The sequence below is a fragment of the Lotus japonicus genome, chromosome 5 (genome assembly GCF_012489685.1).
Source record: "Lotus japonicus ecotype B-129 chromosome 5, LjGifu_v1.2".
Lineage (NCBI taxonomy): Eukaryota > Viridiplantae > Streptophyta > Magnoliopsida > Fabales > Fabaceae > Lotus > Lotus japonicus.
The window spans coordinates 57,670,219-57,693,942 of record NC_080045.1 but is presented as its reverse complement, the minus strand read 5'-3'; the positions used below and the strand labels follow the sequence as shown (position 1 = coordinate 57,693,942).

General features: G+C 36.0%; 2 protein-coding genes across 2 annotated transcripts; both read left to right on the top strand.

Annotated features, from left to right (window-relative positions):
* Positions 1 to 7,285: 7,285 nt before the first annotated feature.
* On the top strand, positions 7,286 to 12,457 carry LOC130717175 (glucosamine inositolphosphorylceramide transferase 1). Its single transcript, XM_057567312.1, has 4 exons — positions 7,286 to 7,847; positions 8,212 to 8,334; positions 10,083 to 10,250; positions 10,379 to 12,457. The coding sequence occupies exons 1-4, from the start codon at positions 7,503 to 7,505 to the stop codon at positions 12,062 to 12,064; spliced, it is 2,322 nt and encodes a 773-aa protein (XP_057423295.1). The 5' UTR covers positions 7,286 to 7,502; the 3' UTR covers positions 12,065 to 12,457.
* A 2,535-nt stretch (positions 12,458 to 14,992) lies between these two features.
* On the top strand, positions 14,993 to 22,038 carry LOC130718170 (3-phosphoinositide-dependent protein kinase 2-like). Its single transcript, XM_057568679.1, has 11 exons — positions 14,993 to 15,696; positions 16,884 to 17,064; positions 17,229 to 17,281; positions 17,638 to 17,739; positions 17,813 to 17,921; positions 18,010 to 18,088; positions 18,332 to 18,497; positions 19,844 to 19,987; positions 20,115 to 20,281; positions 21,136 to 21,358; positions 21,599 to 22,038. The coding sequence occupies exons 1-11, from the start codon at positions 15,505 to 15,507 to the stop codon at positions 21,680 to 21,682; spliced, it is 1,500 nt and encodes a 499-aa protein (XP_057424662.1). The 5' UTR covers positions 14,993 to 15,504; the 3' UTR covers positions 21,683 to 22,038.
* Positions 22,039 to 23,724: the final 1,686 nt, after the last annotated feature.

Here is a 23,724-nt window from a genome sequence, read left to right as displayed (position 1 = left end):
TAATACAAGGAGAATATAGAATACCCATAAAGTAAATTTTGTCAAATTATTGGTTTCTTGCAGAAGAATTCATAAGCGAATGACTTTGAAGTCAACAAGGAGGGGACCCTTAAGTACAAAGATGAATTAAATAACAATGATTAATAGAATAATTTTGTCTAATACAAATATAGGAGGTAATCATATCGAGCATACAACATCCATATCATGATGAGTGAACTTTCGTAATAATTTTTTTTAATACACAAGACTCGAAAAATTGTTTAAATAGAATGAAATATGAGTTGGCCGTGTGAATGAGGAATAAAATATTAAAAAAATTCCATATTAATTGTACTAAGAAAGTAAATCACAAGTGAACTTAATAATTTATCTTTCGACCAAAATCTTAAAAGTCTTAGATGTATGAGTCTTCTCACTTATATAAATGGTTCAGTACTTTTTTTCTTTTAATATGAGACTTATTCACACTTGATATCACATAAATATATCCCTCCTCAAGTACGACTTTATCTCAAACTAAAGCCACCAATACTGCACTGTTGTTGGGCACATCAACAGACACGCCATCTAATCTCATATTGTCAGGAAGACTTTCATACAAAAAGCAATATTGACAAAATGAAAAAAAAAAAATCATCATCGTAACCACATTAATCATCAACTTTGATATCACTGTCATGCTGCGAGAGAGACATATAAAACTCAAAATAATTATCTCCACATTGAGCTAAGAGAGCAACACCACATTTTCACTCAAAATCTTAAAGTCTTGACTATACGAGTTATCTCACTTATAAATTGTTTAATATCTTTTTTCTTCCAATGCGACCAAGAATATGTATCACACAAAACAATTATGTATTTTAATTCAGTGAGGATAAAAGAATAATGTGTGGCCATCAATTAGCATAATTACTAATATGGGTTTTGAAGAAGACACCCATTACAATGTTCAGTGGCGGAGGCACAGGGGTGACTCCCCCCTGCTTAGTCACCCCTGAATTTTTGAAATTTATCAAAGAAAAAAAATTTGAAGCTGAATTTCTCTACAGCTACAGCGCAAAAGAGGAGCAAATTGCCACCGTGCCAACCCAGAAAACAGAGGAGCAAAGGAAAAAACGAAACAAGTAGAAGCAAAACAGAGACATTCATCGAAATCGAAGAGCAAAGGAGAAAAAGAGAAATCGCCAAATCAAGTAGAAGAGCAAAGGAGAAACACAGATCTAATTGAATATTCACTGTCAGATATACATGTATTCAATTTGATGGCCAAATCCCCAAATTTGAAGTGCTCTCGTGTTTTCCAAGACCAGGTCATGTTTGGCACTTCTTATAAAAAAACAACTTTTAAACCTTCTTTTTACACGTACCACCTCTTCTTTTTTTCCTTTTTTTTTTAATAAACACTTGTCATGTGATGGGACCCACCCACTCACCCTATACAATTTAAAAAAATAACAGATTACATTAGTGAAGCCGTGAAATCATTAAGAAGAAAAGCAAAGAAAAAAAAAATGAAAAAACAAGACAAAGAGTAGAAAAAAAAAAAAGAAATTGCCTAATTAGATTTGTTTAATTGAAGAAACAACTCAAATAAGACAAAGAGAAGGGATTTGTTTAATTGATACACCATTTAGAACCTTTTTGTTTTCCCTCTTCCTCTTCATTTTTCTTATGTATGGCTTTTTATGAATTCAAACTCGAATTTATTGATTTAATTATCTTTTTTATTTTTTAATTGTTCTGATTATATGAAATTAAATTTGTGGTGCTTGTGTTTTGCTTGGAAAAAAAAAAGTGATAAAAATTATGCATATCAAATGTTTGTAAAAAGTCTCTTTTGATATTTAGTCTTGAACAAATGAGTTTTTATTGTTGTTGCGCTGCTGCTTCCTTCTTATTATGTTATTTTTGATGTTTTTTCATGAAATTGTTAGTGTTAATGATATAGATTTTGAAATTAATTGTTTATTTTATTTTATTAGCTTGAAAAACGAAGGGGAAGGAAACTATTAACTCTTTCTTTAAGAGAAAAGAGAGAGACAATGAAAGAAGCACAACCTTCATTTGTTTCACCAACTTCAATAGATATTAATATTCCAAATATCATTGTAGTCGGACAACAAACTCAATCAACCGTAGAACAACCTCTCCAACTTTCATTGGTTAGTATCTCTTGCACTCAAACTAATCTTATATTGATTATGCTCATATATAATACTTCTATCACTTACACTCAAATTATTTTTTTTATCACCAAAATACCTAATTTTTTTGCGTATTCTTTATTTGATAACAATTGAAATTTTCTTACAAATTTTATTTCTTTAGATCCCAGTCACCCCCTTCTAAAATTCCTGCCTCCACCCTGACAATGTTCTACAATGCAAATATTCATCCATTGACTAATTTAAAGCTGTTGCTTTCATTGTGAAGTTTCGGCTTTTCCAAGAGCTGCCGTGCTGTTTGGCCTGCCTCTACGAAGCTTCTGATATGAATAAACGCCACCAAAAATGCGACACAAATGAAATGGAAATACCTCACGGGCACGAAATTAATGCTTTTATATTTCATGAGAACTTTATTATCTTTTGGATTTAGGATAATGTTAGTACCCCCTGGCCTCTAGCTATTTCTTTTCATCTATCCCTTTAAAATGTTAGCTTAATAGTTCAATAAATGTTCTTGTTCGTTTTGAAATTGTGACTTTTCCTTTTTATGTATTACATTGAGAGGGCTATTCTCTTTAGCTTTCTTTTCTAATAAAGTTCATTCCTTTTGCTGTTAAAATAAAAAAATGTATTACACTCATCATCTCTCTTGAAAATTAATTTCATAGTAAATTACATTGAGAATTTAGTTACATAAGTATATGAATAGTATCTTTTTAGTAAAAACAAACCCCAATGCGCTGCGTTAGGGTTCACAACTTCCTTGGTCACCCTCGGTGGCGGCGGCACTTCCCTCCATTCTGCGGAGGCAATAATGCTTCCCTTCCTTGGTCCGTGGAGGCGTATGCTTGGTGCTCTCTTTCATAGCAGTAGCTTATACATCATTATAATCCTGTCAAACTTTACCCCACCTCTGTATGTTGGATGCATGAATTTAGGCTTGTCCATTAAAGCTCAACTCGTACCGCACTTGAAAAAACCAAGGTCTTTTTTGTCTAGTCGGATGGGTCGGACCAAAACTATAATTCCATGAGTGAAGAAAAATAGGTTAATATGGTTTTTGTTTGGCCTCCTCATCTGCCAAACCGAGCAAAATATGTAAAAGAAAATCAACTTGAAGTCCATATCGTGTGGGCAAGACAGAGGCCCACACATTCTAGTTATCACGAAGTTCATCATATTAATTTTAAATAATTTTTATCATGTGAAAAATTCACATGAAGTGGTTCATCCTCCTCTTAGAACTTGTGTTAAATCCGGGAAACAAGATAATTAAAGGCTAAGATTTCTAATGGCTCTAAATTCTTTTTTGTGCCAAAAGACAACATGAAAGTGGTCAAGAGCATTGGGTGAGCCGTTGGTCCAAACAAGAAACAAACGTATCAAAACAAGGAAGAAAAGGCATTTAAATGATAATATTATATACATCTCTTACTTGTAAAGGCAAAAAGTTAGAAGATTTTAATTAAAAGATTTTTAACTTTCCCATTGTTGTTTAATCTTTATTATATTATTCATTCGGGAGAGGCCAAAGGTGTGCAGTCAAGCATGGTGAGCCGTCTCTCTGGTCCAATGCTGAATCATGCCAAGCTACCTCAATTATGAATGCCACCAAGAAATCAACACTTAATTATGAGATCATACAACATTATCTAGAAGAAAAGTCGATCAAGTTCAGCGATATATACAATTAGCATCACTTTCAAAGTGTCCCATTTGCATCCCCACAACATGGAAATTGTATAATTTTAGTCCTTCATGTTAACTCTGTTAACGATTTCAAAAAAAGAAACTGTTAACAACTACTATGATTTGGTGTCTAACAGAGTTTTACCTAATTTTGTGCCACATAACTTGTGTCTAACTATCATACATGTCAAATTTAATGGTAGATATGCATCGGTACGACACTGATTATTAGTTGCAGGAATCAGGGCCGGCCCTGGCCTGTGCAAGCAGGCCCACAGCCCAAGACCTCCAAAAAGAAGGTGCCCAAAAAAAATTTGAATTTTTTTACAGCGGTTGTCCTTAAAGAACCGCTGTAAATAATCTATCTTTTACAGCGGTTCGGACCGCTGTATAGTCTTTTACCGCGGCGAGCTCTACAGCGGGTCCAAATCGCTGTAAAAGGCAAACTTTTACCGCTGTAAAAGGCTTTTTTTGGCGTAGTGTTCCCCTTAAACTTTCTCAAAAAAAAATATTTAAGGGTCCATTTTTATTATTTACCCAGGACCTCCAAAATGTCGAGACCTGCCCTGGCAGGAATGCGAGTGAGGTGTTTTAGAAGTTGGGCCGGGATCAAAACTGAATAATTAGAATTTTATTGGGATTGAAAACATATTTAAACCAAAATAGAATTAAGTATAAACTTTACAACTACTCCTTACATTCAAGCCTCATTCCCTAACTCAAACGCAAGTTTGTTTGTTCAATTCGAAAATGCAAGCTTTAAAGACTAGCTTAATGAAACCAATTGAATATGCAAGCTTTAAAGACTAGCTCAAAAAATGTCAGTGGCCATAACCAATTTGAATTGCATTCTTTCAAGGCCAATTCGAATAAGAGTTTCAAGACCAATTAGTCATGTTAGCTATAGTTCCCCAATACCAATTCAGACACAAAGCCATCAAAGCCAGAGAAAAAGAGATATTTATTATTTGAACGTTAGGTACAATATTCATTGAGGGACATTATTTGAGGATCTTTAAGGAATGATACTATTTTTATATGAAATAGAATTTTACTTGTTTAATTAAGCTAGAAGCCAAGGCCGGATATATCCCTTGATATACCCACCCTGTATAAAGCCTTTTTGGAATTATTATTACTAGTTTAATGATATATTTAATTTTTGTGCACATCATCGTAAAATCCTCCCTCTTTCCTTGTTGGAAAATTAAAGCAAGTGGACCCACCCAAAACCTCATGTCCGTGTCTGCGCATTCAACTTTGAAACCAACAAGGAAAATATAGGGAAAAAAGCTTCCAAACCAAAAAATTGAAAGCTTCAGGAAAATATATAAGGTCAAGTGGTCAACTTGTACTTCAATAAAATCAATTCAAAGTCGCAAACAATCTTAGTTAGAAATTGAACCTACTGACCGTAACAGTCGCTAGCCTAAAAAAATTCTTTTTTAACAATGGTTCAAAACATTTTTTAAGGTGATTTAATGATGCATGTTACTTTGACAATAATAATGAGATGAGTGACTTATATATAGAAGATTAATTTCCAACATTCTCATACGAATGTAAGTTACAGATCGGGTAGCTAAATATTATAATTGTTGAACACATTTAACAAATATTTAATACCTCTACACGTTGTTGCCGTATTGATAGTGTAGTTTTGCCTTAGGATGTAAGAAAGAGTTTCAACTTTGATGGTTTCTAATTCTTGGACCTAATAAAATAAAGCACGGGGCTTGTTTCTCGATAGAAAATTAAGATTGGACTTCTTTTAAGGAATTTAACTGGTATATTCAGGGTTTGTTTGTTTTAAAGTATGATAGAATTAAGTTTGGAAAACATATTTGTGTTTAAAAAAATATAAAAGTAAATTCTACAAAACGAAATTCAGGTAAGTCAAGTCAACTCGTGAATAAATTTATTTTTATTTTAATCTAAATTTAGAATATTGAAATCTAATTTAGAATATTTGTAGTCATGAATAAAGTGGTTTTTCTAAAATAGCCACCGTTACTCGAGTTAAGCTTTTATCCATGAGACATTATTTAGAGCTTCCGTTTGCTTAACCCATCATTTGTGCTGGGTTAAGTCGGATCATGAGTTTAAAGTCTCATAAAAAAGGTGAGTTATATTGACTAATTAATGTCATTTTTTAGTGAGTCGGGTTGATTCACTTTGATTAAACCTACGCAAAAGTATGTATGAGATTACTTTTTCTAAACCTAAGTTTTTAAGGCTAAAAACTCACTCTTACTTAACTAATTAAAAATACATAAAGAAGATGACACATATAATAATGCATGCAAATCCACTTAGACCGCGTTTGTTTCAACTTATTTAAAAAAAATTATTTTTAAATTCAAAAAAATATTTATTTAAAATTTTAAGATGAATTTTAAAAAATCATTTAAAAAAATTGAAATATGATAATTAGAAAAATACTTTGATTAACTTATTAGAAAAATCTATTATGATAGATGAAAAATAAGATAAGAAAGTGATTTTAATTAGTGAATCAAAGGTAAATCAGTATGTTTTTGTCAGAATCTCCAAAAATTATTATCTTTTCTACACTGTTAAAAGTCACTATTTTTTTCGACAGTCAAAAATCAATATTTTCTAATTGAAACAAACGCATTAATTTTAAGTAAAACCAAAAAATGGGGCTGATAAAAAAACTTGTACAATCACTTTTTTTTTTAATCTTATTCTCACTTTATCTTCTGATTTTCTCTTTTCTATCGGTGCAATCATTAAAAAAATTCATTTTTCAGGTGTGGGCGAATTTTTTATACAATAGATGTGGGTGAATTTGAAGCGTGAATAAATTTTATTGTTTTTTAAATTTAACATGCAATCAATATTAATTCATTAGTTTTTATTTTATTCACTTCAGAAAAATATTCTCACTTGGAATGACTTTCTCCCATTTATCTCCTCGTTTGGTTCGTTCCGTGTTGAATAATTGTCACACCAACTAGTTTTATTATTTAATCCCATACGCGCACAATAAACGTTTGACAAAAGTAATGAATAAAATACCAAACAAGTTCAAACACACATTAATTTAATTTAATTGAGTTTTTTAAACATTTAGTTTAAAGTTTGATATCTGGACATAACAAGAAAAATGTGTTTAAAGAGACTCACTCACTTAACGTGACTCAAAACTCTTGGGAGATTAGTTTCATTGGAAGAAATCTACCCGTTTAACCTAACTCGAACTCTCATAAGGATATTATTTTTTATCGAACCCGGGTCAGAAGCCTAAGCGAAATCCCTTAAGGAAATGTACATTCACCACTTGTGGCACCCCTTGGGATTGTAGAACAAATAAATTAATTAAACTATTTGTATTAAAATATTTTGAAGAAAAAAAACCACCATTTCCATAAAAGTTGTATATATAGGGAAACACCAAGCTAAGGAAGGGTGGTTGTGGTTCAGTCACAGAACAATTGTCAAAATTACAACATTGACCCTGTCAACCTCGTTTTCTGAGAAACCCAAACAAAACCAAAAGATAGAAACCTGGTTTGCGACGAAATGCCAGTGAAACAGTTGTAACACGGTGGCGCTGCCACGGCAGTGTGAGATCTTCCGGCGGAACTGACCGTTTTTCTCTGCCCCTTTTGCGTGATGGGTTCCGGCCAGATTGGCGGCGGCGGTAGTGGCGGCGGAGGCGGCGGTGGTTCTAGTGGTGGTGGTAGCAGTAGTTGCTGTGACATGAGTCTCAAGTGTTGGTGTAGGTGGAGATTGGAGGGCCAACAGTGTTATAACCGGTTCTTCTCTTCTGGTTTCGTTTTCTTCTTCGGGTGTTTCGTTTTGTTTGGATCGATTGCTACCCTTTATGGTTGGCTCGCTTTTTCTCCCACTGTGCACACTGCTTTGTCTCCTTTTGGTTGTCAAGTTGACAATGAGGGTTCTTGGTCAATTGGGATTTTCTTTGGTGACTCTCCTTTCTCTCTAAAACCCATAGAGTCTGTAAGTTTCTTCTATCTCTCTCTAATTTGCTCTTTTTTTGTCCTTGGGGTTTTTTTGTGGGTTTACTGTGTTATTTTTCATATGCATGGTTGTGTTAATTGTTAATTTCTCTCTGAAAGTTGTCAATTTTTGAAAGAAAAATTAGGATAAAAGTGATTTTATTTTTGCAAGTTTTCACACACTCTAGATGATGATTACTTGAGTAGTGTTTGGTATTATGGAGTATGATGTTGAAAATTTTGGTTTTGTTCTGGTGAATTGATCAAATATGAAATTATTTCAATTGGGAATTTGTTTTGTGATGTGAATTTGAGGGATGAAATTGTTTCAGTTCGTTTCAGTTGATGGTTTTGGTTCTGTGCAGACGAATGTATCGAATGATGACAGCGCTGCTTGGCCGGTTGCGAACCCCGTGGTGACGTGTGCCTCGGTCTCTGATGCTGGTTTTCCCAGTAATTTTGTTGCTGACCCTTTTCTTTTCATTCAGGTAATAGGGTCTTGTCACTCTAGCTTCCTTCATATATTTGATGTTTCAGATTCTTTGATATAGTTCAAGTCCCTTTCCCTTGCTGTTTTTTGTTCTATTTGTACATTTTTTGCCAGCAAAATTCTACCTATGTTTACATGCCGTTTTTTTTGGCCAAGTCAATGTTTGGATTCAACCACTAATCCACAATGATAGAAGCCTGGTGTTAGAAAAAGATAATACATCAGTTTGTCTTTATTTCTACAATTAATTTGCCTGTTTTTGGAGATATTTGCTTGGAGTTTAAATTTGACACGAAGCAGTTGTTTAGGCTTTTTCTCAGGCTGAAAGAAGCCTGGATCTAAACTAGTAATATTTTGTAGTTGCTTGAGGTAATTCCAGAATTATTTATGGTAAATGAGAAACCATCAAACCGTTGAAAATTTGAAGATGGAGGTCAGAAAATGTCTAAAACATTAAATTGAGAAATGAGATGAAAATTTATAGCTAGGTTGGGTTCATGTGATATCTTGTATGTTTTTATTGTCTGCAAAATCCTGCTCCTAAATACAGGTTAGGTTGTGTGGGTGACGATTTCACAGTAAACCCGTCTATTTTTTGTACTGTTAAGGAGCTAATATCAGTTTACTGAATAACAAAAGTTGGCTTCTACTTACTCACTGTATGTATCCTTCTGAGTTGTGCTGTCATCACATAGCTGATAACTATACTAATTGGGGTCCTCTTTTGGATTTAAAAAGAAACATGGGGCCCTCTTGGTCATCCATATATTGAAGATTTTGACTAGTTTTATGTTGGCTGCCGAGGCCTAACACAACCCTCTTGGTTATCCATGTTGTAAAATTTATAATAAAGCTAGTAGGAATAGGTCCAATTATATAGTGAGCGCCTTGAATAGTTGCATAATCTCCATTTTATCAATTTTTATTTTAAAATTTACATTTTGATTCAACTAGTGGTACTTACTGCGTAGAGGTGATTTATTGAGTACTGTCAACCTGATTTTTCTGCCTTTGGACCATCATATTTTGCTTGGGGTAGGAAAAAATACTGTGTAACATCCCTGAAAGTTCTTTTCTGGAGTTGTAAACGAAGTTGCTTTCTTACAAGGATGGACAATTGTAGACTCTACATTTGAACTATGTAGGTTTTTCTAAGTGTCTTTAAAAAGAGTGGCCTCATAGACAAGGCTCTCACCACAGTAGGAAGAATGTTTGAGTTTTGTCAAGGGAAGATATAACAGGTGAATTAGGTCCAATATTGGATAACAGGGTGGCATTTCTATGGACTTGTTCTGACAAAACGAGTAGTGCCTTTCGTGCATTTTACTCTTAAATAGTAAAATTTCATAATGGATAGAATCAATTTTTTTTATCTCCTCTGTCAAATTTGTCTGCCTAACAGTCAGTTTATCAGTTGCTTCTGAAAGGTTACAACAAAATATTGCCTTCATTATTTGTGTTTGTATCTACTTCAGCCTTATGCCCATATAGGTGTCTGTCCATCGTTTAAACTATTTATCTTGTTGGTTTGAAACCTGAGTTTGTACTTTGTACTAATGTTTGATAGACAGTTTCCAAAGAAAATATAGTATTCAAAAAGCCTATAAATGTTTGTATTTTTACAAATCAGGACATGCTTGATCATGTTTTATGTAGATATATCAGTGATGACCGATGAGAAATATTAATGGAAAAGAGTTAATATCACATTATGAACTATTCACTGATATGACATTTGCAATTCAGGGAGATACTCTGTACCTGTTCTATGAGACAAAGAATTCAATAACAATGCAAGGTGATATCGGAGTTTCAAAAAGTACTGATAAAGGAGCAACATGGCAACAGCTAGGAATTGCCTTGAATGAGGATTGGCATCTTTCTTATCCATATGTTTTTGAGCATGATGGCCAGGTATTTTTCCTAAGAAATGATGTGTTTGTTCATGCATTTGAACTTGTCTAATGGCTCATTTACGACTTAAACTTGTCATTATAGTTGTTGTGATCCTCATTTTTCTTTTCCCAATTGTAACTTCACAGATATATATGATGCCTGAGGGAAGTAAAAGAGGAGATCTTCGTCTCTACAGAGCAGTTAACTTCCCTTTGCAGTGGAGATTGGAAAAGGTCATAATGAAAAAGCCCCTTGTTGATTCCTTCCTTGTCAATTATGGTGGTAAGTATTGGCTTTTTGGCTCAGATCATAGTGGTTTTGGCACGAAGAAGAATGGGCAGCTTGAGATTTGGTATAGCAGTTCACCTCTTGGTCCTTGGAAACCTCACAAGAAAAATCCCATTTATAACATTGACCAGAGCTTGGGAGCTCGCAATGGAGGCAGGCCATTTGAATATGAAGGAAATCTTTATCGTATGGGTCAGGACTGTGGGGATACATATGGGAGACGGGTGCGTGTTTTCAAGATAGAAACTCTTACTATTGAAGACTACAAAGAAATTGAAGTTCCATCGGGGTTTGTTGAGCCAAACAAGGGGCGAAATGCTTGGAATGGTGCTAGGTACCATCACTTGGATGCGCAACGTCTGCCATCTGGTGGCTGGGTTGCTGTTATGGATGGGGATCGTGTTCCCTCCGGGGATTCAACCCGGCGGTTCATGGTTGGTTGTGCTTCTGTTACAGTTGCTGCTGCGCTCATTTTGCTATTGGGCGTGTTACTCGGATTTGTAAATTGTATTGTTCCTCTCAATTGGTTCATTCATAACTCTGGGAAGAAGAATGTTGCTATATTGTCTTGGGAAAGATCAAATGTGTTCTCTTCAAAAATAAGACGGTTTTGCAGCCGCTTGAACAGGGCCCCAAATTTTCTCCGGGGCAAGATAAAGCACAATGCTTGTGCCAGGAGGTTTGTTCTTACTGTAATATTTGTAGTGGGGGTCGGATTGATGTGCGTAGGATTTAAAAATATCTACGGGGGTAATGGTTCAGAAGAACCTTATCCATTCAAAGGACAATATTCCCAGTTCACCTTATTGACAATGACCTACGATGCTCGTCTCTGGAACTTGAAGATGTATGTGAAACACTACTCAAGGTGCTCTTCTGTAGGGGAGATAGTTGTGGTGTGGAACAAGGGAGTCCCTCCAGAATTGAGTGATCTAGATTCTGCAGTACCAGTGAGGATCAGAGTAGAGGAGAAGAACTCTCTCAACAATCGCTTCAAGGCTGACCCGTTGATAAAGACACGCGCTGTCCTCGAGCTTGATGATGATATTATGATGACATGTGACGATGTTGAGCGAGGTTTTAACGTGTGGCGTCAGCATCCGGACCGTATCGTTGGATTCTATCCTCGGCTTATCAGTGGGAGCCCACTGAAATACAGGGGAGAAAAATATGCCAGAAGCCATAAAGGGTACAACATGATTCTCACCGGCGCAGCGTTTATTGATTCCCAAGTAGCTTTCAAGAGGTACTGGGGTGAGGAGGCCAGGCAAGGGAGGGAAATGGTGGACAAGTTTTTTAACTGTGAGGATGTGCTTTTGAATTATCTGTATGCAAATGCGAGCTCATCGTCGAGGACGGTTGAATATGTGAAACCGGCTTGGGCCATTGACACTTCAAAGCTTTCTGGCGCGGCTATTAGCCGGAACACGAAGGTGCATTATGGATTGAGAAGCCATTGCCTTATGAAATTCTCAGAGATGTATGGAAGCTTAGATGGTCGGAAATGGGGATTTGACAGTAGGAAAGATGGTTGGGATGTATAGTAGGGAGTTTTTTTATAGGTAGGTTTTGTCAACCTTTTTTTTGTATTTTTACATCTTGGTGGGTATAAAGTCTGGTCTATACTTGTACCCCACTCACTGTGAATCTTATTTTAGGTGGTTTTGCTATAGAATGTCTGCAACATGTAAATTGGGTTTAAAATGGCCTTTTCATGTTATATTTTTTTAATTTGTGCCTCCAACCCCCTGGGGGTGATCTGTGATGATGGAAGGTGGGAATATAGGGAAAAAGAAAGCCGAGACAAATGGAAAACTGGATAGAAGAGTGTTTCTTTTTAAGACATTCCTTAGAAACTGTAATTCTGATGCTGGTGTTGATTCTAATTTTGATTGCTTTTTAACTATCTGCTACTTTTAAGGGTGGCTTTCTTTTAATCTTTGATTCTTAGATTGTCTTTTGGTAGTGGGGTGAATCTGAACCATACATGGAGCCTCAGATTGGGTTTAACATATTGGTTCAACTGGTTATCATGTAATATGTAAGGTTTGCAACTAACCTAACAGCAGCAGTAGGATAAAGAAGAGAAGAGAGAAGAGAAAAAGAGAGAGGGATACACAAACAATCCTAATTGACTTTAATTCATACTTTAACCTAAGGAGAGACTCCTATTTATAATAAACTAATATTGCTAAAGAAATAAATATAGTCTTAGCCACGAAAATATAAAAATAGACTTAAGATAGAGATTGACTACAACTAACGGATAAAAATAAACTAAAGCAAATAAACTAAACTCAGACCCAAAAGCCAACTAGGCCTGATATCTAAAACCCTAACAATACTCCCCTCCAAAAATCAACTTTGTCCTCAAGGTTGGAAGTTAATAACATTTTGCACACTTCCTAGTAGACAAAATCATCTCTGGCAAGATCCGATTGTAGGCAGCGAACCGGGCAAGTGTACAAATGTCAATCTCCGGCACAGTTGGAGGAGGACACTTGGCGAACATGGAAAGGGCCTATAGTGCCACCGTCGTTGAGAGCGCACCCTCATTTGTCAAGGAAACCTCCAAGTTCTTGGTCAAACTAAAGTCTACATGAATGAATGAATCAACATTAGAACGTGACAATGGTTGTGAAGAGAACATCATAAACCTGAGAATATCTTTCTAATGTTCAATCAATGTCAGCTCACCCAATTCCATGTTTTGAACATGGGAAGCTTTCGTTGTTACAATATCGTTAACTTCGGCTTTGTTGCTCGTTGCCCTTGGATGACGACCTAGCTTCATTTCTTCCTTGGGTTCTTCTTCTTATGCCACCACAATACTAGCCACGATTCTCCCTTTGATGTGAGAAGGTGGAGGAAAATAAACCTCTTGAACCAATGATTGTTTTTTAGCAAGGCAGAAGTTCTCAGCGACGTCCCGTGAAATCTCAATAGCACACAACACCTTTGTAGGAAATCTCTATAGCACACGACACCTTTGGAGGGTGGAAATAACACATCCTATGATGGACCACTTGTTTGAGACCCCTAGAAGATACCATAACGGTTGTTCCTTGGAAGGATTGGTAATTTGGGCCATCAAAGCTTCAAATTCTCGCAAATAATCATCAATGGCTCCCCTCTGTCTTAGAATTTTCAATCTCTTGTAAATGTTTCTTGTGCTAGATTCTTCATCCTTCACTCGATGAATCTCAAGGAATTATGAAATGCTAAAAGGTGTGGTGACCGCAATGAATGACAATGCGTTTTGGTGGCCAAAATGAATGGCAAGGTTGGACTATTTTTTAGATAAATCACTTTTAAATTAATTAAGTTATTTTTTCAATTCTTAAGATGTTTGTTTAAGCATTTAAGAAACCATTGTTCAAAAAAAATAAAATCAGATTATTTCGAAAAGTTACTCTGGTTAACTTATAAAAAAGATTATTTTGATAGAGGAGAGAGAAAGTGAAAATTGAAAACAAGATGGACTTATATGACAAAAACACCTTGGAAAAATTTATAAAATGACAATCACTATCGAGATCGTTTTCAAAACAAATGCAAATAAGTTTATGCTTTTTATAAAAATCTCTTTTTAGGAGCCAAATGTATTCACCACCGACAATAATAATTAATTTTCTCGGCGTAGGTGACTTGACTAAATAGTAAACGATTGATGACATTCCAAAATTCATTCTCATGAAGATCGAAACCCCGACTTCATAATTAAGAGATGAGGTGAGCTAACCACCACACCTTATGCTTTTTTAGTTCTTTATAAAAATGTCTAAATAACAATATTTTTATGGAGAACTAAATATCAATATTTTTAAATCTTATATAAATGAACTCTCAAACATTTCATCAAAATCAATTTTTTACACTGCTTATCTACTAACATCATTTAAAATTAGTTTTGAGAATGCTGATCAAATTAGAATAAAGTTTTGTTGGCATATAAAACACACTCTCACTTACAACTTTATGAAGAGAGAAAAAAAGAGAGAAATAAGAGATATAATAAGTGATTTGATAAAAATAGAAGTGAGAGATAAAAAGAGAAAGATGGTGAAAATAGGATAATAGAGTATAAATGACTCAAAATCCACCTAATTAACCTTTGTATAGGGGTTCCCATAATGGTAAGAGGATGTAAATATATGTGTTGGGAAGGTGGGTGCAGAAGGCTGAAGATTATCTTTCCGATATTTCTTTGTTTAGTGCTATTAACTTTCACTTTTGGTGTAAGACAAATATCATTTTTCGAAATAAATTTATTCGAGTCAAGAACACCCACATCATGATAGTCCAACTTTTCCAACAGAGTTTTCACCCATTTATAAAGCTCGAGTTCGAGACATTCTTTATAGAAAATTAAACATGTACCACTTAAAAGAATGATCCGAAGTACCTTCCTTTCACTAAACTCACACTGATTAATGTGAAAACGGTCAAAGCATTGAATCTGATTTTCGAACTTGTGCCTTGGTCATCATGGGAATACTCTATCCATTGGAAACAGGGCAGTGACACCAAAAAGCATGAAATTGCACAAAAGCTTTGTAATCAAATCATGTGCATTATTTGTGAAAACACTCTCCTTCCCATGACAAGTGTTTCCCTTCCTGATTTAGGCATAGAATACTAGTTACCTTAGCCACACACACACAGAGAAACAAGGAAGCCAAAAAAAAATTGAATCATCATCATCATCTCCATCATCATCATCATTATTCATTATTTTTTCCCCATTCTTTCTTCTATCTAGGGATAGGGTTTTCAATTCCAATCAAACCCAACACAAAGCTCACGCCTTTCGCATTGGAATCACAAATTGCCTTCGCCATCTTCATTTTCAGCCAAAAGGGTCTCCAGGGGACTTGTCTTTCCTTGCCCATTCCGACCTAGGCTTCTAGAGAGAGAAAAAGGGGGTTTCTAGAGAGAGAAAGTTGTGATGATGGGAATGTAGCGTGGAGCTCTCATCCGAGCAATGTTGGAAATGGAGAAGGATTTTGATTCCAAGCTGAAGATTCAAGGGAATTCTTCGTCTTCCAATGGGGGTGGGGGTGGGACTGGGAATGTGCAGAGATCCAAGAGCTTTGCTTTTAGGGCTCCCCAGGAGAATTACACCATTCAGGACTTTGAATTGGGCAAGATCTATGGTGTTGGCTCGTATTCTAAGGTTCTGAGACATAGACATGTTTTTTTTTTTTTCTTTTTGGTTTTTATGATTTTTTGTTTTTGTTTTTGTTTTTGTGCAATGCTTTGATTTGATGGATGCATGAATCCCCTGGATGATGTTGGCACTGTAGTTTTGGCAAGTAATACATGTGTTCTGTTCAGTTTCTTTTACTGTTGTAGGTTGACAGTTGAATGGCCACTGATGGTTGTGCATTAGATAACATTAGGCAATATTGTTATTGGTCATCCTTGTTGCTATGTAATGTTGTGTGAAACACTATTTGGTATCTTTTTTTTTTGGGAATTTTGCTTTGTAAGGGGGTTTCTTCTTTAATGCTCTGGCATCAATGGTTGACAAATAAGGGGGTGGGGATTGCTCCATTCATTTGATATAATATGAAATCACTCTGCATTATATGTTGTATATTGTTTCTGATAGTTCTGACTGGTACTGTGAACTAAGTTCAAAGATTAGATTCAAATATTAAACCATTTGAAAAAATAAATCCTCAACTTCACTTTTGAAATAACTAATGAGAAACACATAAGTTGCAGAGCTCAAAGTAAAGCAAATTGTAAGCAGTAGGAAAAGCAAACTGAAGTAATGATCAGTTGATTGTTTACCCAGTTGGAATTGAAAAGAAACCATTGATGCATGAAATCAACATCATACTCTTCCTTCAAGTGTCTTATGTGATTCCTTATTTCTTTTGTGAAGAATATCTCCCAACATGTGGCTTATCATTTTGTGTACTTATTTAAAATGCATTGCTACTGAATGCAAGTATGTGACATCTTACCGAAAACCCTTTTCTTGCTACTAACGCCTTTATTTGCTTCTCTTTTTCAATTTATTTTCCTTTCGTTTTAATTGATGTGTTTTGGCTTGCTATTGTGGTATTTAAAATGCATCAATAGTTCTAATTGTTTGAATAAATATTGTGACTTTTTCAACCCTTTGGGACACTTTCCAGAATTTGGATATCTATACAGAATATATAGCTTCCAATATTTTCAGTGTTGTGAACTTCTTGAACCTTCTAGCTCATGCACTTTTTTGGCTGCCTGTACTAAAAAAGTTATGACATGGAAGGAAAAAGCTTTTATAATTTGTACTGTTTCAGAACTTTCTTTTTCTTTTATACTGGACAGTTGTTTGAGTAAATATCATTCTTATTATGTTTATAGGTTGTTAGGGCAAAGAAGAAGGATACAGGAACTGTATATGCATTGAAAATCATGGACAAGAAATTTATTACCAAAGAGAACAAAACAGCTTATGTGAAGTTGGAACGTATAGTGCTTGATCAATTGGATCATCCTGGCATTGTGAGGCTATATTTTACATTTCAAGACTCATTTTCTCTGTGTAAGTAGCCTTGGGTATATTTTCTCTTTATAGTTTCTTTTCCTCTGGGTTACTCTTCTCTGTGATTTCTTCTCAGTCTTCGTTTTGCTTGTTCGCCAAGTCAGTATACATTATTTGACATTATTTTTCGTTTTCCCCCTGTTGTTCCTTTTAAATTGGAGAAGACATGGCACTTGAATCCTGTGAAGGTGGAGAACTTTTTGATCAAATAACCAGGGTAAGCTAACACAACTTCAATGCACATTTTCCATGTGCTGGTGTATAATTCATTTGTCCGGAAAAATCTTCTTTAATATGCTGATATTATTTAATCCAGCAAGTTCAAGGTTTAGTCCTACGTTTGGTCTTACTATAAAAAAACATTGTGATTTTGTTCTTTTTAATTTTCCAAAAAGAGGAAATTAAATATAGTGCACCAGATTTTTTATTTCTTAATACAAGGCTTTCCAAGGTCCAGTATAAATTAGTATTATCTTTTTTTATCATTTCTTTGTACATGCATAACTGCATAAGTGCAGATTTTAAAAACAAGAGTAAATTACACTGGCAAACATTCTGCCTTTGTTTGTGCAGAAAGGTCGTCTAACTGAGGATGAGGCACGATTCTATGCAGCTGAAGTTGTGGATGCTCTCGAATACATACATAATTTGGGAGTGATACATCGTGATATTAAGGTAGCTCTGTGGCATGATTATACTTTGTTGAGATATATGGCCGTGTGTGACAATTAAATTTCTCCAATTGCAGCCAGAGAACTTATTACTTACGGCAGAAGGACATATTAAAATAGCTGATTTTGGGAGTGTGAAGCCAATGCAGGATAGCCAAATCACTGTCCTTCCAAATGCAGCTTCAGGTAAAATTGGAGATATGTCGAAGCTGCTTTTTTTACTTTATGGCTATTCTTTTATGTTGTCTTCATTCATTTGTTTAAAAATTTCTAGATGACAAAGCCTGCACATTTGTGGGAACAGCTGCTTATGTCCCTCCAGAGGTTCTTAATTCCTCTCCAGCAACTTTTGGGTAGGGACTATATTCAAATGAATCTTATTGTTATGTTAATATTATCTCATGCCAGTTTTATGTTTGTAGGTTGTTCTTAAAATTGGTTCGTGATTTTTTTCTTCTAAATTAATGAATTTTTGACAATTCAGATTTCAAGTTTGTTCGTTCTTTGAATTTCTATTTTGCTTTTGTTTCATGCCAGGTCCCCATATAATAACTTTTTATATGTTTTGTTTTTCTTCCCTCAATATTTTACCACAGAAATGACCTCTGGGCACTTGGTTGCACATTATACCAAATGCTATCTGGAACTTCCCCTTTTAAAGATGCAAGTGAATGGCTTATTTTCCAAAGAATTATAGCAAGAGAAATTCGATTTCCAGATTACTTTTCAGATGAAGCAAGAGACCTTATTGACCGTCTATTGGTTAGTACTTAAGACTGTACACTGAAATCCCAGCATCCCTTGTGTGCGTTCTAATTCTTATACATTTCTACAGATTTTACAAATTATCCTCATCCTATTTTTGTAACCTGTAATTCGCTATACTTAATTTGACTAACAAGCATAAAGTAGAGTGAAATCTAGAATTATAGCGTTTCTTTTCTGGTTTTCCTGTAAGATAGTATAATAAGATAGGGTGATGTGCAAACACAAGTTTGTTTGTTTTTTTTCCTGTTGATTTGGGTATAAAATAGTCATTTTCATTCCTATAAAGCTGTTACCCTTGGGAAGAAAAGCTCATCTAAAGTAAAATTGTGTGTAATGTGTGGAAGTACGTGTGATTTAAAGTGTTTTTTTCTTCTGTTATTCTGTATGCATACATATGAATTTATATGCATATTGAAGGAGGCCTAACTTAACCCAAAAGCTAGCTCAAGAGTTAAGGTTTGCACAACCATATATAAGCAATTGCTTGGCCACATCTCTAGCCAATGTGGGACTCTAACACACCCCCTCACGCCCAGTGTAGAACATCTGGAGCGTGGAATGAAACTGATGGCCCAAATATGGGAGGTCTCCACAACAAATGGATCTAGGATAGGGGCCCAGGCCCATGGTCAATCAACCATTGGCTCTGATACCATGTCAGACAACCACTTAATCCCAAAAGCTTAAGCTGTTGGGTAAGGGCCACTTTAATGGTTTTATATTATACTCTAACACACCCCCTCACACAAGAGCCCTTTGGGCTTGAAGCGTGGATAAATGCACAGGCCCACCTACTATGGGAGGTCTCCACAACAAATGGATCTAGGATAGGGGCCCAGGCCCATGGTCAATCAACCATTGGCTCTGATACCATGTCAGACAACCACTTAATCCCAAAAGCTTAAGCTGTTGGGTAAGGGCCACTTTAATGGTTTTATATTATACTCTAACACACCCCCTCACACAAGAGCCCTTTGGGCTTGAAGCGTGGATAAATGCACATGCCCACCTACTATGTGCTTAATTAAATTCCACTTTTTAATTAGAAAGTGAGGGGAGCAAGGATCGAACTCTAGACCTTTCGGTCATAGAGGCTCTGATACCATGAAGGAGGCCTAACTTAACCCAAAAGCTAGCTCAAGAGTTAAGGTTTGCACAACCATATATAAGCAATTGCTTGACCACATCTCTAGCCAATGTGGGACTCTAACACATATACATATACAGGAAATTTTCTAAGTCTTAAGATTAATCTTTTTGATATACGATTAACACCAACCTCCCCAATTAAAGGTATAATCCTGATTATGACTACTATGAGTATTGTAACTATGATGCAGGATTTGGAACCCAGCAGGAGACCAGGTGCAGGATCTGATGGTTATGCAACTTTGAAAAGGCATCCCTTTTTCAAGGGGGTTGACTGGGATAACTTAAGGGTACAGGTTCCCCCAAAACTTGCTCTGGAACCTGGGGTTAGTGGGGTATGACTTCCCTTGCTTTGCTTGCTCTTTCAAATGTTATTTATAGAGAATAAGAAAAGGAACCTTCATTTCCTGTCCACTTTATTAGTTTTAAAACACAATTTCTAACTATCATTTTCACTTCTAGACTCAGTCGCCTGCGGGTGATGATGCTCAGGACTCGTCATGGAGTCCTTCTCACATTGGGGATGGCTCTGCAGCTTCTGTTAGACAACCTGATGGAGCTACATCATCTACGGAAGGGACTGGTCACATAACCAGGCTAGCTTCAATTGATTCGTTCGATTCAAAATGGTATGCTGAAACCTTCCTGTTTATCTGTGAATTTTGTGTCTGATAATTTTCTGAAAAAGAAAAGAGGGCAAACCTGGTACTATAAATTTCCTGCTATGCGTGAGGTTTAGGGAAGGGTCAGACCCATTTTGTGGACCTAATGTGGGCAGCCTTACCTTGCAGTTTTCCAAGTGGCTGATTCCACGGTTTGAGCCTTTGACGCAAAGTCACATGGCAGCAACCTTACGTTGCGCCGAGGCTCGCCCTCTAATATCCAATCTTGTTCTAATGACATGAAATTGGTGTGATGTATTCACATAAATCATTGTTCCTCTGTCAGTTGTGTAACCTTAATAAGCTCAAATGCTAGTAAATAAGCTCGGATTTCGTCAAATAAAAAAAAACTTCAAAATATGTGTCCAGGGAGAATTTTAGAAGCAATATCCTGTGTTGTGAATTTTTTTTTGGAATGAAGCATCTCCTTTTATTTTATGTTCTTCAAGTTCTGGAGCTTTTCAAATCACCGAAAACCAGGGATTACAGTTTTAATATTCAGTTGCTAAATCCTTAGAGGACTAAACCTGTTCAGGTCTCATAGTCATATGCCATATTGATTGAGTTATGTTGATTTACACGCATGTTTATATTCCCTTATGATCTCAACCTGTTAGGTTTTCATCTATTTTACACATCACCTGTCCCATCAATTTCACATTTTATGGAGATATAAGTAATATAATAGTACATTCCTGCAACCCGCAGAAAATAATGGGAGAGTTAAAAGAGCATTTTGAAAACTCTTGTACACAGGCTATTTAAAAAGCCCATGCTTACCTGGCTTATCAACTAAGTCATTTTTTGGGCTCATCTAACAGGCAACAATTTTTGGATCCTGGCGAATCTGTTCTTATGATCTCTATGGTGAAGAAATTACAAAAACTAACAAGCAAGAAGGTGCAGCTCATCCTTACCAACAAACCGAAGTTGATCTACGTGGATCCGTCAAAATTACTTGTGAAAGGAAATATAATATGGTCTGATAATCCAAATGATTTAAGCATTCAAGTGACTAGTCCTTCACATTTCAAGATTTGCACAGTAAGTTTTCTCTGCTCTATAGGATCTTGCTATACAATTTGCACTATTTGTAAATAAAGGTAGACAATGGCAGCCATGCTAATAGTTGAAACTTGAAAGGGCTATAATTTAAATTCTTTTCATACCATGTTCAAGAAAGTGATTTTCCATTACTTGTGATGCACTTCCACTTATATAATCTATTCTATTTATGTTTTGGGACTTTCCTTCACATTTTCCTTATCAAATCTAATGATGCAGCCTAAAAAGGTAATGTCGTTTGAGGACGCGAAGCAAAGAGCATCTCAGTGGAAGAAGGCAATTGAAGGACTTCAAAACCGGTGAATTCATTCTGGTTGAGTAACATTCTTTTAGATATCTTCATATTATTCAGCAAGAAATGATATAAAACAACAGTCATTTACCCATCAAAAGAAAAATGAATTTGTAGATTTAGCTTTGCTTAAAGCTGGTTTAAGCTAATTCCTCGTAACAGCTTAATTTCGTGACTGGGTTTTTCCTTCCTCTTTCATGCTTCCACGGGATGACAAAATGTAGAAGTTCTAGTTGTTACCATGTTGGGGGTTGGAACCAATACTTTGTAAGAAAAATTTCAGTTATTTTTTTCATATAAGATATATTGCAAGGTGGAAGATATCGCATTTTGGTTATAGTATTGTATGAATCATTGAATTGCTCAACTTATTGTTTCTTCAGCCCTTGGTCAATGGTGAAGCCATCATCCTGAACTTTCAAAATTTTAGATTTGGCCCTTGGCAAATTGTAAATAATATAGATCCAATCATGCAATTCTATAGGCGTTGAGTTGTATGTTGCTTCTTTACAGGTAAGTTAAGACTGTTTTGGTCAGTTCTGCTCTATTAGTACTAATGCAGATCTAAGATCACTATTTATATGTTAGTTATACTATATAACAGATGAAGAGATTACTATAACTTGTAACCTATCAAAATTTCCCTAATAAATGGTCCAGATTGCAGATAAAACAAGACTATATGAATTCCATTGTTATGAGACTTGCCATTGATATTGATATATTCTGATTGTATGGCTTCAAGGGGACAGTAATTGTTTTACACCTAAAGTGGGTCTGAATTGGCATTTTTCTACTAACTTTTAATATGACAATTCAAATTGGGTACCTTAACACCAGAAAGTTTGGTGTGTTTATCTAATTTTGAGGTGCTGAAAAATAAATAATAAGACCCTCTGTTAACAAGGTTGTTATAGGGTGAACTATTTTAAAATTGGTTTATCGATGCACCGATTAAAATTACCATTGATTTGACTATATTTAATTCAGACGGGTGAGATGCATTAGTGGTTACTTGTTGCAGTTTACTTGACAAGAGTTACAATGTTTGCTAAGATACCCATATTTTTTAGAATTCTATCTCTTCAGCTACTTGAAACCACGAATCCGTGACCCAAGCTCCCACACAACCTTCTCGTTGTACTCCAGTCCCTCTCATTGCCCCTTTTGGCAAACCAACACAGCCAAGCTCCATGCTTCCATTGCAACGACTTCATGCAATCACCTTCCGCCATCGAACTACATCCATTGTCGTAAGAGACCCCAAACCATCATCTCATCCAAACCCCATAACCACAACCACCAAACCTGCCATCTCTGCAAATCACCACCCACCTACGACCTCCACTGCCATCTCTGCAAATCACCACCCACCTACGACCTCCACTGCCTAGGTCCCTCTTGCTGAAACCACTGAGCCTACCCAACTAGACCTTGCCTCCCCTCGCTCATGTGCCGCTTTTGCCGTGACCATAGACTACACACCCTTTGTCGGAGCGCGGTGTGTTTTTCATTTCCCCTTCCTTTCTCTAGTTTCTTCCCATTTTATGATGGTGTGCAGAGCCACACATTCCTAGCACCACCCTCGTGAGGCAAAGGAGATTGGGGTTAGTGTAGTATAAGTTTGAGTGGAGATTCGTTGTGGTGAAGGTGATTTGGCGACGTCAGATTTGGGTCTTAGACAGTATATTCAGAGCAAAGGGGAAAATTTGGGTATTTCTTGGTAGTGTGTTTTAGTGTTGTCTTGATCAGATATAGGTGCCATAACACTTGGTTGGGGCGGTTGTTATTGGATGATTTCGACATTCAGGGGCTATGGAAGGAAGTTGTAGCGAGTGGTGGCTGGATTTGGTTGAGGATGACTTGACGTGGAGGTCGTGAAGAGCGGTGGTGGAGATTTGGGGCTACAAGTAATGGTGGACGGGGTGGTTTTTGGCGGCAGAGAGGGATTACGCGATGCTTGTGGCAGGGAGGGATTACACGGTGGTTGTGCGAATTGTGCGTGGTGGTTGTCTTTGAAGTTATTGTTATTAGGGTTTTCATTAATTTTGAA